Consider the following 14,721-nt stretch of genomic DNA (forward strand, 5'->3'; position numbering starts at 1 on the left):
TTTTGGTTTTTTGAGTGTTTTTGGTATTGTGAAAAATCTTACTCTGGACTCCATTTCTGATGGCACGGACCGTGAACTGGACGCCCATGCCCGTCTCGACACACAGCTAAATTTACCTTGGTTTCCATGGTTTTCGCATGACCTTTTGGACACGACTCTTTACTTCTGTTTGCTATCATTTTGGACTGTTTTCATGCACCGCTGTTCATTCCATATTTTCATCGACGGTTAACGCTGGCTCTCCACGTGGCTACTGTAGCGTTTTCCTGCTGCGCTCATTGGTTTTTTAATGGGTTCTGATGAATTCCTGGCCCAGTTTGGAGTCTTTAGAGGAGCAACTACGCTGCCCAGTGTGTCTTGAGGTCTATACCGAACCCCTGATGCTGCAGTGTGGACACTCCTATTGCCGCAGCTGCGTCCGCTCCATGACCATGGACCCGCTGGGCCAGCTGCAGTGCCCCGTGTGCCGCTGCGCCGTGGACGGAGACCGCCCCCCTCCCAACATCACGCTGGCCCGCATCGTGGACGCCCTGAGGCAGATGAGCGAACCGGGTCAAGCCCCTCCGGAGACCTGCATCCATCACAATAACCCTCTGAGCCTGTACTGCGAGGAGGATCAGAACCTCATCTGCGGACTGTGCGGAAGCATTGGCGCCCATCGCTCACACAAGGTCACGCCGATCAGCAACGTCTACAGTCGCATGAAGGTACACAGCAGAGCGTGTGTACTGACCTCAGTCTTATTTTCACACACAGACAGACTGGACGCACGAGAGAAAAAGAAGAAAAGAGATAGAGAGAGAGAGAGACCTGGGGGGAGCAGATGCAAGAATCGTGCCTTGTACGGCAAGGGGAAATCAGCAGGAAAAAAAAAAATCCAGATTCATTTTGATGTCTGGACACAGACGTAATTAGATTTTCATCATTAAGCCTAATAACCTTTCATTATAATGTAATTTTGTATGCCCCGGTTTTCCGAACTAAAATTCCTCAGTAATGAATGATGTTCCCTTCCTGTTAAGGATTTTGTCCTTTAGTGTTTCTTAGAATGACAGCAATATTTTTTGGTGTAACCAAAGAATAAAAAAAAATGAAAATCAAGATCCTTTACAGCTTTTCAGAGCTCGGAGCTTATCTCTGCGCTGACTGACAGAGTTATATTAGAAAAAGATCCATTTTTTTATTTACTCAAATCAGGAAAGACAATCAGACTTAAATGTACGCTTTCAATGAACCACATTAAACCTCAAACCTAAAGCTGTAGATTCCTTATCGTAATAATTAAGTTAATCTTACAATGATATTTGTGTGCTACTCAGTGCACTTCAGTAGCTGAACTGTAAAGGAAACCGAAAAATGCTGCTCATGACTGAATGTGCTCTTTTTTAACTTATTGTCCTGAATATTTATGGACACAAGAAACATTGTGTGATGCGTCATGTCTCTCTCTCTCTCTCTCTGTATATATATATATGTAACTTTTTGGTGAACATGGTGTGAATATTGAAGTAGAGTCATATTAGGTTTAAGGTTTCATATTCATGTTCACTGGCACAGATTACCCTGACTTGCAATATGTCATATTTAATAGAGCTGCAAGCGAGAGGTCTCTCAAGTACAAAGCAAAAGATTGACTAGCTCTAAAATGCTTGCACTCCATTGTATCTAATTCAGTGACTGTTAATGTTCTGACTCTTTATCGATTTGAAATTCGTAGGAGGATATTTCCTGCCTGATGACAGACTTTCAGACCCAGAAACGAAAGTTAGAGGATCAGATATGTAAAATGGCCTACAACAAATCCCGGATCACAGTGAGTGACAGCTCCGCACACAAACCACATCTCGCGTCAGAACGATTAGAAATGGCTCAGAAACGGTCTACGACCTTGTAAAAAAACAACCTGTTTCAGACTTGTTTGTCTGTCCCATAACAGTGAAAATCATACGTGCTTTAGAGCATTGCACTGAAGAAGTTTATGGGCTTTTTTTATTATTACCTTTACAACCTATGCGCGGTCTTAGTTAAACAGAATTCGTGTATGAAAGTGCTGTAAGAGTTGCATGCGCGCTGGGACGCGCGGTTTCTCGCAGAATGAATCCGACGTGCTTAAGTGGGTGGTGAGGAAGGAGTTTGGCGAGCTGAGGCGGTACGTGGAGCTGGAAGAGGCCAGTTTCATGCAGCGTGTGGAGAGCACTGCCTCCACCCTTATCGCATCCATCCAGGCCCAGGCCGATCAGATGACCCAGCTGCTGGCGCGCTTCCAGGAGGCCGAGGCCACGCTGGACGCCCTGAGCGATGAGGGCCATCTGGGCTTTATCACAGTGAGTGACTGCAAATAGGACGCCGCCACATTACTGCATATGCAGATCTAACATAGGAGGAAGCCCATGCCGCGCGTAAAGCACTGGCATATGAGTGGATTGTATAGTGGGATTGCATTGGTGTCGATATGATGTAGAAAAAGTGCAACAATACACATTGTGGAACGGCAATACACATTTCAAAAATAGTTTGGAATAGACAGAAAAGCCCTGATCGGAAAGAATAATCACTGCTTGCTGTTGTTTTGCAGAAATATGGATCCATTGCTCCGAGGTAAGAAACACATTTGGACTTTGTTAGTATTTTGCAGTGTGACATCACGTATGGCTGTCAGTGTATGTTTGTGTTTGAGTGAGGCGGTGATGCAGGCCTGCGGTCTTGTTGGTATACACCCTGTTTCTTGGCTCTTTTCCTATGCTTCAGGTTCAAAGAATGTCAGCAACGGGAACAGAGAGAGGAGAGGACGTATAACTCCATTAACTTTAACCCCGGCTTCAACCATAACGACATCCAGATCTCTGTGTGGAAAAGATTACACAGAAGAGTCCTACCTGGTAAACAATTTCAAATATGGTTTAAGTGAGGTTTAAACCTTAAACCTCACTTAAAGCTTAGAAACTTTGCTTGTACAACCCTAAGATTTAAGCCTTTAAGGTCCCCCCCCCAGGTCTGGAAGTGAGAGTCTGAGTCACACATTCAAGATAAGTTAATGTTGATATTTGCTGTTAGAAGCAGGGAACTGTTTACTTAACAAATTCCCTTGACAAAAGTTATGAACGGAATACCATGAATAGAGAAATGTTTGTGGAGCTTGTTTGCATATTTATTTCTACATTCCTCCCTCTGTAGCTCGTGAGCGCCTGAAGTTTGACCCTTTGACGGCCCACCCCATGCTGCAGCTAAGTGAGGACAACACTTCGGTCGAGTGCGGCGTCCTCCTTAACCGTCTCCCCAACAACCCCGAACGTTTCACCTTCAGCTACTGCGTGTTGACCGGTCGCGGTTTCTCCTCGGGCAAGCATTACTGGGAGGTCCGGGTGGACGACAAACCGAAATGGCGGGTGGGCCTGATCAAAGGAACGGCTCCCCGCAAAGGCAAACTGAACAAGACTCCGGAAGGCGGCATGTGGTTGATCGGTCTTAGGGAGGGACGCGTGTACGAAGCTTTCGCCGGTCCACGCGTCGCCCTACCCCTCACGACGCAGCCCCGATGCATAGGGCTTTTTCTGGACTACGAGAAGGGCGAGCTGACGTTTTATAACGCGGACAGCCCCGATGAGCTCAGCTTCATCTACTCTTACCAGGCTGAGCTGCAGGGAAAGGTATACCCGCTGTTTGACGTATGCTGGCACGGGCGCGGTGCCAACAAGCAGCCCATAACTCTGCCCTAGCCTGAAATACAGAGCCGAGGAGAAGGAAGATGAAAAAGGGAACGGCTTGACAACTGGGCTTACCGTATGACTGTGATTGATTTAGGATATCTGTCACATGATGGTAACGAGCTAATCTAGAAAGTTCTATGTGCCATCGCCCATTATCAGCAGAAGACAATGTATGCAATTATCTGTAAACAGATGAGAGGCATTTAGCTGGGGCTTATCTGAATAAATAATTTTCTTAAAAGCATTTTTTTATGCGTCATTAATTTACATGGTTTTAAACTCTGCAGTTTTTAAAATGTCAAATCATTGTTACTGTCGCTGTCTGTTGGAAAGCAGCATACCATCCCATGACTCATGGTATTTGCAATCATTTGGTCTCTCTTGATTTAACTGGTGATAATAAATATGACTGTTGCAAAAAAAAAAAAAAGAAAAAAAAAAACCTCCACACAGATCAGTGTTTTGCCTCTCTTTCTTCTGCAAGCCAAAGACAAATTAATGTTGGTATCTGCTGTTGGCAGTGGTTAGCTGAAGTGGTTTACTTAAGCTGTCGTTTGGTGAACGTTACAAAGAGAACACTGTCTATACAACACAAACAGAAAACTGTCTGTATTCCATTTAATCTAATGTTAGAAACAATAGGGTGTCAAAACAATAGCCTCTGCTGGAGACTGTAAAACGAAACTGACCTCTGTGTACCTCATTCAGTTGTTAATTATCACGTCTTCCTATATGTTTGTCTCTGTAACTTCCTCTCGATATGGACATGGGCCAAACCACATCAGAGGACCCGAATGTTCATTACTCGGTGTCACCAGCAGAGGGCTCTATACATACGCGTAAGCAGTGGCAACGTTCCAGAAGATCACCGTTTAAATGAATTCGAATCAGTATTTCGCTTTTGTGTCTGCTCTACACAACTCGTACATATTCCTTTCCAGAGAAAAATACTATTGATAAAAACATAAAGCCTCATTATAAGTCAGGAAATATAACTATGAGCTAAGGCCAACACCTGACAAAGAGTTACCATGATAAATTAACGGCTTTTGGGGTCTATGCTGGTACTAAATCATTAAGAAGATACGAGCTGGACAGCTTTGACTCCAAGGTAAATATAGGTGTTCCTCTTCAATATATACACAATTGATTTGTTGTGCTAATTTATCCTGCTTAATGTCACCAAAGCAAAGTCTGAAGGTCCTTCTTTAATAATAGATCTTTCAATGCTGAATAATTGACAGGAAGGCAATTTGTGAGGTTTGTGTTTCTAGGTGCAGGCCAATTTCACCTCTATTTTATTAGAAGGGCCATAAAATACAGACCAACATAAAACAACAGATAAGACTTGCTTGTACATACAAAGAATTCTCTCAATATTCAAACAGGTTTTCATCTGGATACTCACAAATACCTGTTGCCTAGATAAATATAGATACCGTTTAGATAAATGCACTTCAGTTGGTTCTCTCTGCTGGCAATTCAGCTGCTTATAGTTTATTCAAAGGTTATTTGTGAACCGTCATTCATAATTCAGGTTGTTTGGCGTCATTTGACTATTCTAGGCACTTCTCTTTATTTGGCTTAGATTCATTTATGGTGCCAACGGATCTTTCCCACGAGGTGTCTAAAAAGAACCTCTTAACGGAAACACGTCGAGGAACACGGGGAGATCAGTGCTCGAAATGACAAAACGGGCTATTTTCAGCCTCGGCTCAGCGTGCAACAAGTAGGGGCAAGGTACATGAAAGAGAATGGCAAATATAGAGCACTAAAACAAAATCTTCAGAAAAGATACAGATCAATGCATTGACAGATCTACTAAAACCCCTCCTCCACCACCACTCAGCCCCCTGGACTCTTCCTACTCCTCCTCCACTCAGTCTCATTATGGCCCTGGGAAGACAGGATCCTTGTCTTTCAACTGGCTGGAGATTGTTGTCATAGCAATACTATGACGACGCCTCTACCCATCTCCTTGGAGATGTTACGGCCACTGCATAGGATGAAACGCCGGCAGGCAAACGAGATTTCACACACAAAGGGCTGCGAGTCTGTCTCTCTGTCTGATGACTGAGTAATGTTCACATAAACCTCAGGGAAACGCATTTAGTTAAAGTCATATGAGTGCGTATGTTACGCAAGTATGTGCAAGGCATCATTTAGTGTTGTGATGCATGTATCTGATATCGATTGCCTGGGGAAGTGTGTGTGTGTGTGTGTGTGTGTGTGTGTGTGTGTGTGTGTGTGTGTGTGTTTGCTTGACTTTCTTTTTCTCTTTCACATATCAGAGTTGTATTCTCGGGGCTATCACTATGTTGCTACTTTGTCATTTCTGTAAGTACTTCCATCATAGTTGTAGAAAATGATAACACACAGAGAGAAAACATTAGTATTACAGGGAGAACATTACTAAACTCTATCAGCTTCATTTGAAACTGGTTCTGCTTTCATTTTCAGTACATTAGCTCTACAGAACATTTACCTTGTGACAAATGCCCTGGAGAAGTACCCTTTGCTGACACATGCTATGGTCTCTGGTCCACATGACTTACTACTTAACCATTACTGTACATAAAGAGTCTCTTATTATCTCACTGTGAGTCCTGCTTTAGCAAAACTATCACAGCACTAACCAAACTAAATCTGCCCTGTGGACCTAGATGATGGAAGGACCTGCAATCATTTTGAACCAGAGCAAGTACATTGCTTAAGTCCTAGCCCACAGTAAGTTTCAGGTAGGGGTTTGTTGAGGATTTTTAGTGGATAGAAAGCACAATTCTTTGCTGCAAGTTCCTGTCGGACACACAAGAGGATACAGCTACTGAAGCAGAGATGTCCAAATCATCCATCAGTCACATGGACAAGTAAACCAACAAACCTATTAAAGCAGAACCAATGAAAGCATTTCTTTGGGGAACTGAGCAGACAATCTGAAAGGAAACCAAGAGGGGTAAATATGCAAAGCCTTGAACATGCAAACATATTCACACACATGCACACACTTTCTTCAAGGTAAAGAGGTGGGTTTGAAAAAGCTTGCTGACAAGGCCATGTGCTGGGTAAGAATGTGACATCAGATGGCAAGGTTTTGCCCTTGAGAGAGAGAGTGACCAAGAGAGAGCAGGCAAAATGGGATTCTGTTGCACACAGAGAGACAAAAATGTCACTGGCCACAAAGCTGAGGCAAAGAGGCAGGCGAGGAACACAGGGAGGGTATGAAATGTGTTATTTGGTTTGTATATATTCAAGTTCTCTAAATCTCTCTCTCTGTCTCTCCCTCTTGCTCTTTCTTTTCTCTCTTCTCTTCACAGTATGTGTGTGTGTGTGTGTGTGAGAGAGAGAGAGAGAGAGAGAGAGAGAGAGAGAGAGAGAGAGAGAGAGAGAGAGAGAGAGAGAGAGAGAGAGACAGATCTTGGAGAGTAGTGTTCCTGGCAGACCTTGGTATCACTCAAGGTGAGAGAAGCTGATGACAGTTGACAGGCCAATCAGCAGACGTGTTTGTGCAGAGACCCTGTTTTCCGTCTGGCCACAGGGGGAAGGAGTCTGTATATATATATATAAAAAAAAATGCTCTTTGACTGCTACTGTTTTGCAAATGCAGCCTTGAGGAATCAATCAGGCACATCAGTTAATGCAACGTGTGAAAAGAGCTTACTCTAACTAAGCTTTCTTAATGAGCTGTTTACAGACCATAATCAGAAGAAAAATAAGAATTTGTTTTACTTTTATACACTTTACATTATAAATGAAACTCAAAGTCCTTCAAGGACCGGTCATAAATGACCTGTTGGAATCGATGGTGTATTCATTTATCATTTTGTGTACCTCGGAGCCAAAAGCCATCTGACAATGTATCTATAATGAATCTATGACCGGACTGCTTAGAGCAAGAACATGAGAATACCAAAAAAAGGATTCCAAATCAGTCCAATCAATGCATCCTTGTTTTGGTTGTAAGCCAGTTGATGCAATTTTATTTGGTCCTGAGCCAACACACCACTCATGCAGATGCTACTTAGAAAATTGAACGGATACTGATGGTAAACAGGGCACGGCAGTGCAAAAACAGGTGAGATGAGCAAGTGAGTGAATGAGGACTGACGGGGGGGGTTACAGTGTTTACAGAGAGAGAGAGAGAGAGAATGCACTTTATGTGCACATAAGTCATACCCTATAATTTGACTCCATAAGTGTATGGCCGAATAGATTACATAACGACATACTGTCATGAGCAACATTTTTCATTTTCATTTTCCAAGCCACCGATCGTTCATATGTTAGGCTGTGCTACGACGTTTCAGTTGCATGAAACCTTCATATAATACTGACTGCTAAATTTATACTTTCAGAAGTATGTCTCTATTTCAAGCAGATCTGTAAAACTCTTTGTGTTATCACCACCTGATGCTCACATTGTTTGGCCTTAGCAACCCACCCATCTTATATGCATGTGTTAATATGAGTGAGTGAGTGGGAGAGACGGAAAGAAAGCGAGCGAGCGAGACGAAACGCGAGCGAGCGAATGAGAGAAAGCGAGAGAGAGGGGCGGGGGATATGCAGGGTGATAGCAATCTCCCACAGTCATCCTCATATGTTTCTGCACACCGCTCACAGATTCAGGGGAGGGAAGACTCGGCTTCTTGGCAGTGACATATTCTGCCATCATGCTGGCTACCCGTCGTAACTGAGAGCGTTCAACGATTAGGTAACGCCTTTCGCTATAGAAAGCACCATCAATCGACCGAATCAAGTCAATCAAGATAAGTAACTGATTTATGAATGAAAGACTGATTTTTTTGACCCGCTCCTTGACTTGATTGTTTTGACAGTGTTCGGGAGGGAGATGGCTTAGTGAGCTGGCCACTGGAAGCCCCGTGCGGAGGTAGAGTGGTTCCAGCGCTCGCCTCACTGCCGATGCTGCTGCTCTCTGCACGATGAGTGTAGCTCTGCAAGATCTGCGAAATAACGTGAGTCCATACGCACCGATGTTGTTGTTTACCTTCAACCACCCTTGCATGTTCTCTGTGCAAACAACGCTAACAGCAGCGCATGACCTTCCTCCGATCTAGCCCAGAATCCGAGTCTAGTTGATTCAGGCAAGATGTGGCAACACTGTTTCTGAGCAGAATCTGAGATAAAATAAATGCGTGCTCATTTTTCCTGTTTACAGTACGTTTGCGCGCTAAGCTAACGCTGGTTACGAAGTGCAACAGTATGACTTTGCTTATTTACGAAAGATTTTAGATACACTGTTGAAGAGACATATTTAACTTTATGACGCGCAAGGAAAGGCGGAGGTTGCTCGCTTTGCAAGTTGGTTATCACGTGAATGGATTCATTTGCATGCTTGTTGGAATGAGATGTCTTTGGGAAATAGTTTCACAAGGAAGGAGTTAAAAATGCCACTTACCGGACGAGTTAGCCCTTGACGGGCGTGACCCTATATACGAGATTAAAAGTTGCATTACTTAGCTTCTACCGTTCAAAAGGCCCCCGTTTGCTGAAGTGCTTTGCTGGAAACGCGGAACTCTTGCTTGGACGAACAATTTACATCAAAGTGACCTCTGCGGTCCGACTAAGTATAGTCTTGACACAAGTTGGATGCTTTTTGCAGGTGACACTCCATTTTCCACCGAGGCACTCCATTCTGTCTTGGCCGGATGTGTATTTACGGTAGTGTTAAATACCATGTGCTCTAGCTTATGGTTTCCATGACTACAAGCCAGATAGTCAGCCCACACAGGTTTTAAACAGGTAGGTCTTGTATACCAGGCATTTCAGGTTTAGTTTTGATAGAAAATCCCTCTTTTCCTCTTATACTGTGGCTGTAGTAGTCATCAAATAGGCTACTTTTGATAAAGTATGTGTCGCTTCAATTCAGATGTTTAAGGACTGTTTATTTTTTTATGGTTAGGGGCTACGGAGACATTTTAGAGAGAGTTGTGCAATTTCAGTTTGGGCAAGGATGAAATGATATTCACTACCAGGAAGGGTCCTGATATTCCTGTAATTCGCAGCTGCTGAAATTTCAGTATATATGGAATTATCTGAAACATTTGATGCATGTTGTTTGATATGTCCTTGTTCGTGAGCTTTAAATATTTGCATTCCAGTTGTGCAATGGACTGTCTCGGTCGGATTGGTGACCTTTTCTGATCAGTATCTTCGTCCACTCATGTCTTCGGGTGTGTAAACCCCTCTCAGTCGGGGTTCTGCGGAGCATCCGCTCTCTTTTCAGTTGTACGACTACTGAGCATTTTCTTTCAATGAATGTATCCCATTATCTTTCTTTGAATTTTCCCTCCCATTTATCAGGGCAGTAATAAGTGTCATTTTAAGTTAGTCATTCTGAAAATGAAAAGGGTTCCTAAATAACTACCGAAGTTAGCGTGTCTCGAAGTTGCCAAGCCCTGGCTAATGGTAAATAGGCCTATGTGTTGATTTTGTTGCTTCCGAGTGCATTTCATCGAAGAGATTTGGAGCTTTTATGACTGAATTAGGGTTGTGCTAACAAAGGTCAGCTTTGAGCCGGTAGATTTTTCATTATATTTTTCAAGTTTTTATAAATATTTGCCGGTGTGTGTTGTTTTAACTTAAGATGTAGACTTGTAGTATGTGATCTTTTGGTAAAGGTGGTTGCCTTTTAAGTAGACCAGTGACTGATTTTCTGTTTCTCCAAATAGAAAATAGGCTCGTGCAGATCTTGGTGGCAATTTCATAAATGTAAAGAATCTGGATTGCATCAGTGCTCACTGACGGATGATACAAATCCAATTTAATCTTGAGTGACAATATCCTTCAATTTAATTGCAGGGGAAAACACAGACTAAGCAATTGAAACGCCACTCTCACCACCTCGTCTTCATATTCTTGTAACGTTTACGGTAATTATCGTACATCACACTTAAAAGGAATCTTTGAAAGCACTTGCCTAGAGAAACAGGTACGTTGTCACACAGTGGAACGACTTGCCACAACGTTTTAAACTCGTGGCCACTAGTTAAAACTTGTGGAATGACTTCTTAAAATTTGGCCACAACATTCATCCCGTGTCCATGTAATAAATGTACTCATGTCCTTACAATACAACACTATTCGCTTGCTTTCTAAAACATCAGTTTCTCCTTGCCACAAAATAGTAAGCCGTGCGCGCTTTCCAAAACTGTGGTCGCAAGTTTATATGTTGTGGGGACGAGCAATTTTAAGAGCATTAACTTGTAATCATGGATAGTTAAGACGAAAAGCAAACAAACAGCCGTCTAAATAGTGAACAACGCCCTAGTTTACTGGGGCGTCTCCAGAATCTCACATATGGGATGGCTAGGGTGAGGCTATACTATAGTAATTTCTTAGGGGTGGTCAAGTATAATTGCTACAGGCTAATTGTATTAAAAAGGCCCACGTCAAAAAACGTATAATCCAATGAATACAATATCCGGCTGCCTAAAATCAAGCGCATTAAAAACACATGGACACCGAGTTTACGGAGTCAACGAAACTGCTCAAGGGTGTGAAGATCGATTAAAGTCATTGTTACGCGTTATTTACTAGCGCAGAAGCTTTAAGTATGGGTTTACATGCGCGTCTTGGGTAGATTTGGAAATCCGTCTTCACTATCAACTTTCTAACGCAGTTCCCCATCGTAATCATGGACCTCAGATACACGTAGCCTAGTCTGCCCTCCCGCCTTGAATTACAGCATTGTGCCTCTCAGACTGAGAGGATGAAAAAGGTGATGATTAACTGCTACCCTCTGTTTACGAAGACTCGTCTTTCCATTCATCTGAGGTGAAGTGAGCTATGCTTATAGACACCTGCTGTTCACTGATAACGCATGTCCCAGAATCAGCTGACTGATGAGGTGTCGGATGTGTTGTTATTGGTGTGCAGCTTCAAGAGACCACGTGTTGGCTGACATTTGGCTAACTGAGTCCAAGGAAAGGAACAAAGATGTGCAGACAACCAAATTCAGATTAAAATAGCTTCGAAATACACCCATAACATTGTCTGAATTGCTCAACGACATTGTAAGTGGGTGAAGAACAACGTAAATTCGGTTGAGCATCATTTGGTTTGGTTACGCAATAACATTTTATAAAAACATTGTATTTTGGTGTCGGGCTAAACTTGCAAATATACTTTAGTTTTCCTTGGTTAACGTAGCCTGAACAAATAAATATAACGCTTGGGACTTCTAAAATAATGTTCCACCACATGTACTGCAACAGGCTTCATCTGTACTTTTACTTCATGAACGCGTAGTTGCGCGCTATCTGAAATGTGATGTCTCCGTTCTGAAGCTCGTCAATGTTACCTTTGTTGTCGCTAGACTAGATAGTTACATGTCAGTGGCTGTCTTGATATGGGTAACGCCAGACATGCAAAGTAACTCAAGCAGCCTACCTGTCCTTATACTGTCACAAGCTTGTAAATTTTAAGGATGAAAGCATTTTAAGGTGACACGTCTTTGGACAGGCTTTCTTGTAAGGCCGTCTTTGTCAGGTCAAACATATTTAAGAACGAGAACGCCGGTGCTCTGACAAAGCAAAGTTACAGAGAAGACAATTGAGAACGTGAAAAAGAGAAGACTGAGGAGGTGTCCGATCTAAGTATTTTCACTGAAATATTGTTTTTCTGCCATTATAATAACACATTTTCCTCAAAACTGGGAGAATAAAAAAAGATATCAGTCCAAACTGCTTTGCTGTTCATTGCCTTGCTGATATTCTCCACGGGAGCACTTTTTGGGAGCAACTGAGTTCAGAGAGGAAATAGACTACTGATTAGCGACTTTCCTTTATGATGTAAACGAATTAGTGCGAGGAAAATTTGTTTCCAAGGCGGAATGTATCGTCATTATCTGTATGAAAAATGGGCTTATTTATGATACGGGCAGAGAGAGAGAGAGAGAGAGAGAACGGACTGGAGCGGTAGCCACAGTATTAAATGAGATTCGTATGAGAGGGCGACACCCATCGTTCAGCTCTGTGTTATGGTCCCGGGAGACAGAAGAATGTGCTACCTTGTTTACCACTGCACCTGAATTTGGTCCTTTATCGAGCTAAAACTTTCTCAAATGTAGGAGCTTTAAAGCTTCAGTCCATGCAATTGTGGACTGACTTACAATTATTGATTTGTAAAATTGATTCTTAGATAAAACGTTCTAGTTTGAATTATTCCGACAGAAATTTAGAACCTTCATTTTAATAGAAGTTAATTCATTTATAGACAAGGTTTCAGTATATTCAGTCATGTAAGGACAAGCTAATGCATTAACTCACTAATTTCTATGTGACAGAAGAAGCAGTTCTACACACTGTCAGATTTGTGATATCCACCAAAGACCTTATGTGTTTTCTGCATGTTGTTTCATTTGTGAATTTTCATGTAAGAAAGAGAGCGTGAGTATACGTTGAACAGATAACTCCTCTCACAACTGGAGAAAAAAAAAAGTTTTGTGATTCAAGCTTAACTGAATGGTTCCCTCTGTACTCACACAGCATGTTGTTTGCATTAAGCTCCTGTAGGGGGTGCTTTGTGGCTTTTCTATGGGCGTGGTGGGAAAGGCCAAGACCCTAAGGCCGAGGGAGGTGGAGTGCTTGGTCCGCGACCCCTATGTGACCCTGGAGAACTGGTCAGGGCTTGGGAGCAGTGGCGCATCCTGCCACAGGGTGTGTGAGAACTGGGAGATGGCCGCTCTTTCCTGTCGACGGCAAGACTCCATCTGTACCGGCAGAGCGCGTGTGTGTGTGTGTGTGTGTGTGCGCTAGACTGGGAAAAAGGGCAAACAAAGGTCAATCAATTCAAGGAATGGTTTTATTATGAAGCAGCTTTCTTACGAAGATACCAGTAATGAACGATGCCACCCCACAGATTCATGCTTAATATTAGCCAGAGAACGCTATTTGATATTCAGAGAAATTTTCTGAACAAGACTGAGTATTTTCCCACACACAATGTTCATGCTAAGAATGAGCACGAACTATTATAATTGTCGAGCGCGGTTAGAGATTTGTACCGTCCTCAGTTGATATTTTGGAGGGAGTAAGTGGTCAGTGTGAGTGCATCTTTGATTGGATTAGATGACTGTATTGTAGATTGTTTGGTACCTCTGTGGGTCCAATACTACTTAAAAAAAAAAAGCGCAGCACAGCTTGAATAATTTACAGGGCGAGTCTGAAGTATGATTTTAGTATTCAGGAGCCTTCCACAAAGTCGGGGAAAACAGCCCTGAGGTGTTTGTACTTGGTACTCACGTTTGAAACTTCTAATACGTAAAGACTACAGCATGTGAAATCAGAGTCACTATCAAATCCGTTCTGGTTTTTGATGTGTTGTAAGATTTCTTTTCTGAGGTGCAGAGGCTGAAGTCTCTGAAAGTGTCTCTGAAGTTTCTGAAGCTTTTTCAGCCTTGTGTCTTTTTCCTTCTTTTGTTACATCCTCCTAGTCTTTTTGACATTTACCACTCGACATCCTCTCTCACACTCCTGTCTCTGCCGCACCCCTTCTGCATCTCCTCTCTACCCGCTGGCTTCTCTCCTTCTCTCTCTCTCTCTCTCTCTCTCCTTCTCTCCTAGTTTGGTTGTTTAACATTCTGCCTACTCGGCACTGCAGTAGCTGAGATATAAGAGTTGGCAGAAGGATGGGGATTGGAAGGTTGGTAGGTTGTATGTTACAACACCCCCCCCCCCCTCCCCTTTTCTCTGTTGATATCTACTGCGAAATGTAACCGTATACATGTAGTTGAGTAACTTTCTCTCTGTCTTTCTTTCATTCTTTCCCTCCTTCTTTGTTTCTTTCCTTCTTTCTTTTTTTTTTTTAACTCAGTTTGGCACGAGTCCTGAGTGTGTCGGAACATGCTTCTCAGAGGTGTCTGAATGACAGCACGACCAAACCTCTTAGCAAACAGCAGTTTAGCTGTAAAAAAAGGCTAGGTACCCCTTTTTTCTTTTTCTCTCTGTCTTTTTTTCCTTTTCTTTTCTTTTCCTTTTTTTTTCACAAAGATAGCTGT

General features: G+C 42.7%; 1 protein-coding gene across 1 annotated transcript; it reads left to right on the top strand.

The window, feature by feature from the left end:
• The first annotated feature begins 299 nt into the window (after positions 1 to 299).
• Positions 300 to 3,716, top strand: LOC115815021 (E3 ubiquitin-protein ligase TRIM50-like). Its single transcript, XM_030777990.1, has 6 exons — positions 300 to 707; positions 1,718 to 1,813; positions 2,094 to 2,324; positions 2,576 to 2,598; positions 2,749 to 2,879; positions 3,175 to 3,716. The coding sequence occupies exons 1-6, from the start codon at positions 300 to 302 to the stop codon at positions 3,714 to 3,716; spliced, it is 1,431 nt and encodes a 476-aa protein (XP_030633850.1).
• The last annotated feature ends 11,005 nt before the right edge of the window (positions 3,717 to 14,721 follow it).

The sequence above is a fragment of the Chanos chanos genome, chromosome 6 (assembly GCF_902362185.1).
Source record: "Chanos chanos chromosome 6, fChaCha1.1, whole genome shotgun sequence".
NCBI classification, from domain to species: domain Eukaryota; kingdom Metazoa; phylum Chordata; class Actinopteri; order Gonorynchiformes; family Chanidae; genus Chanos; species Chanos chanos.

Coding starts and splice junctions, on each gene's coding strand:
- LOC115815021 (XM_030777990.1), top strand. CDS start 300: ATGAATTCCTGGCCCAGTTTGGAGTCTTTAGAGGAGCAACTACGCTGC. Junction 1,814..2,093: donor ACAACAAATCCCGGATCACA/GTGAGTGACAGC, acceptor GGTTTCTCGCAG/AATGAATCCGACGTGCTTAA. Junction 2,880..3,174: donor ACACAGAAGAGTCCTACCTG/GTAAACAATTTC, acceptor CTCCCTCTGTAG/CTCGTGAGCGCCTGAAGTTT.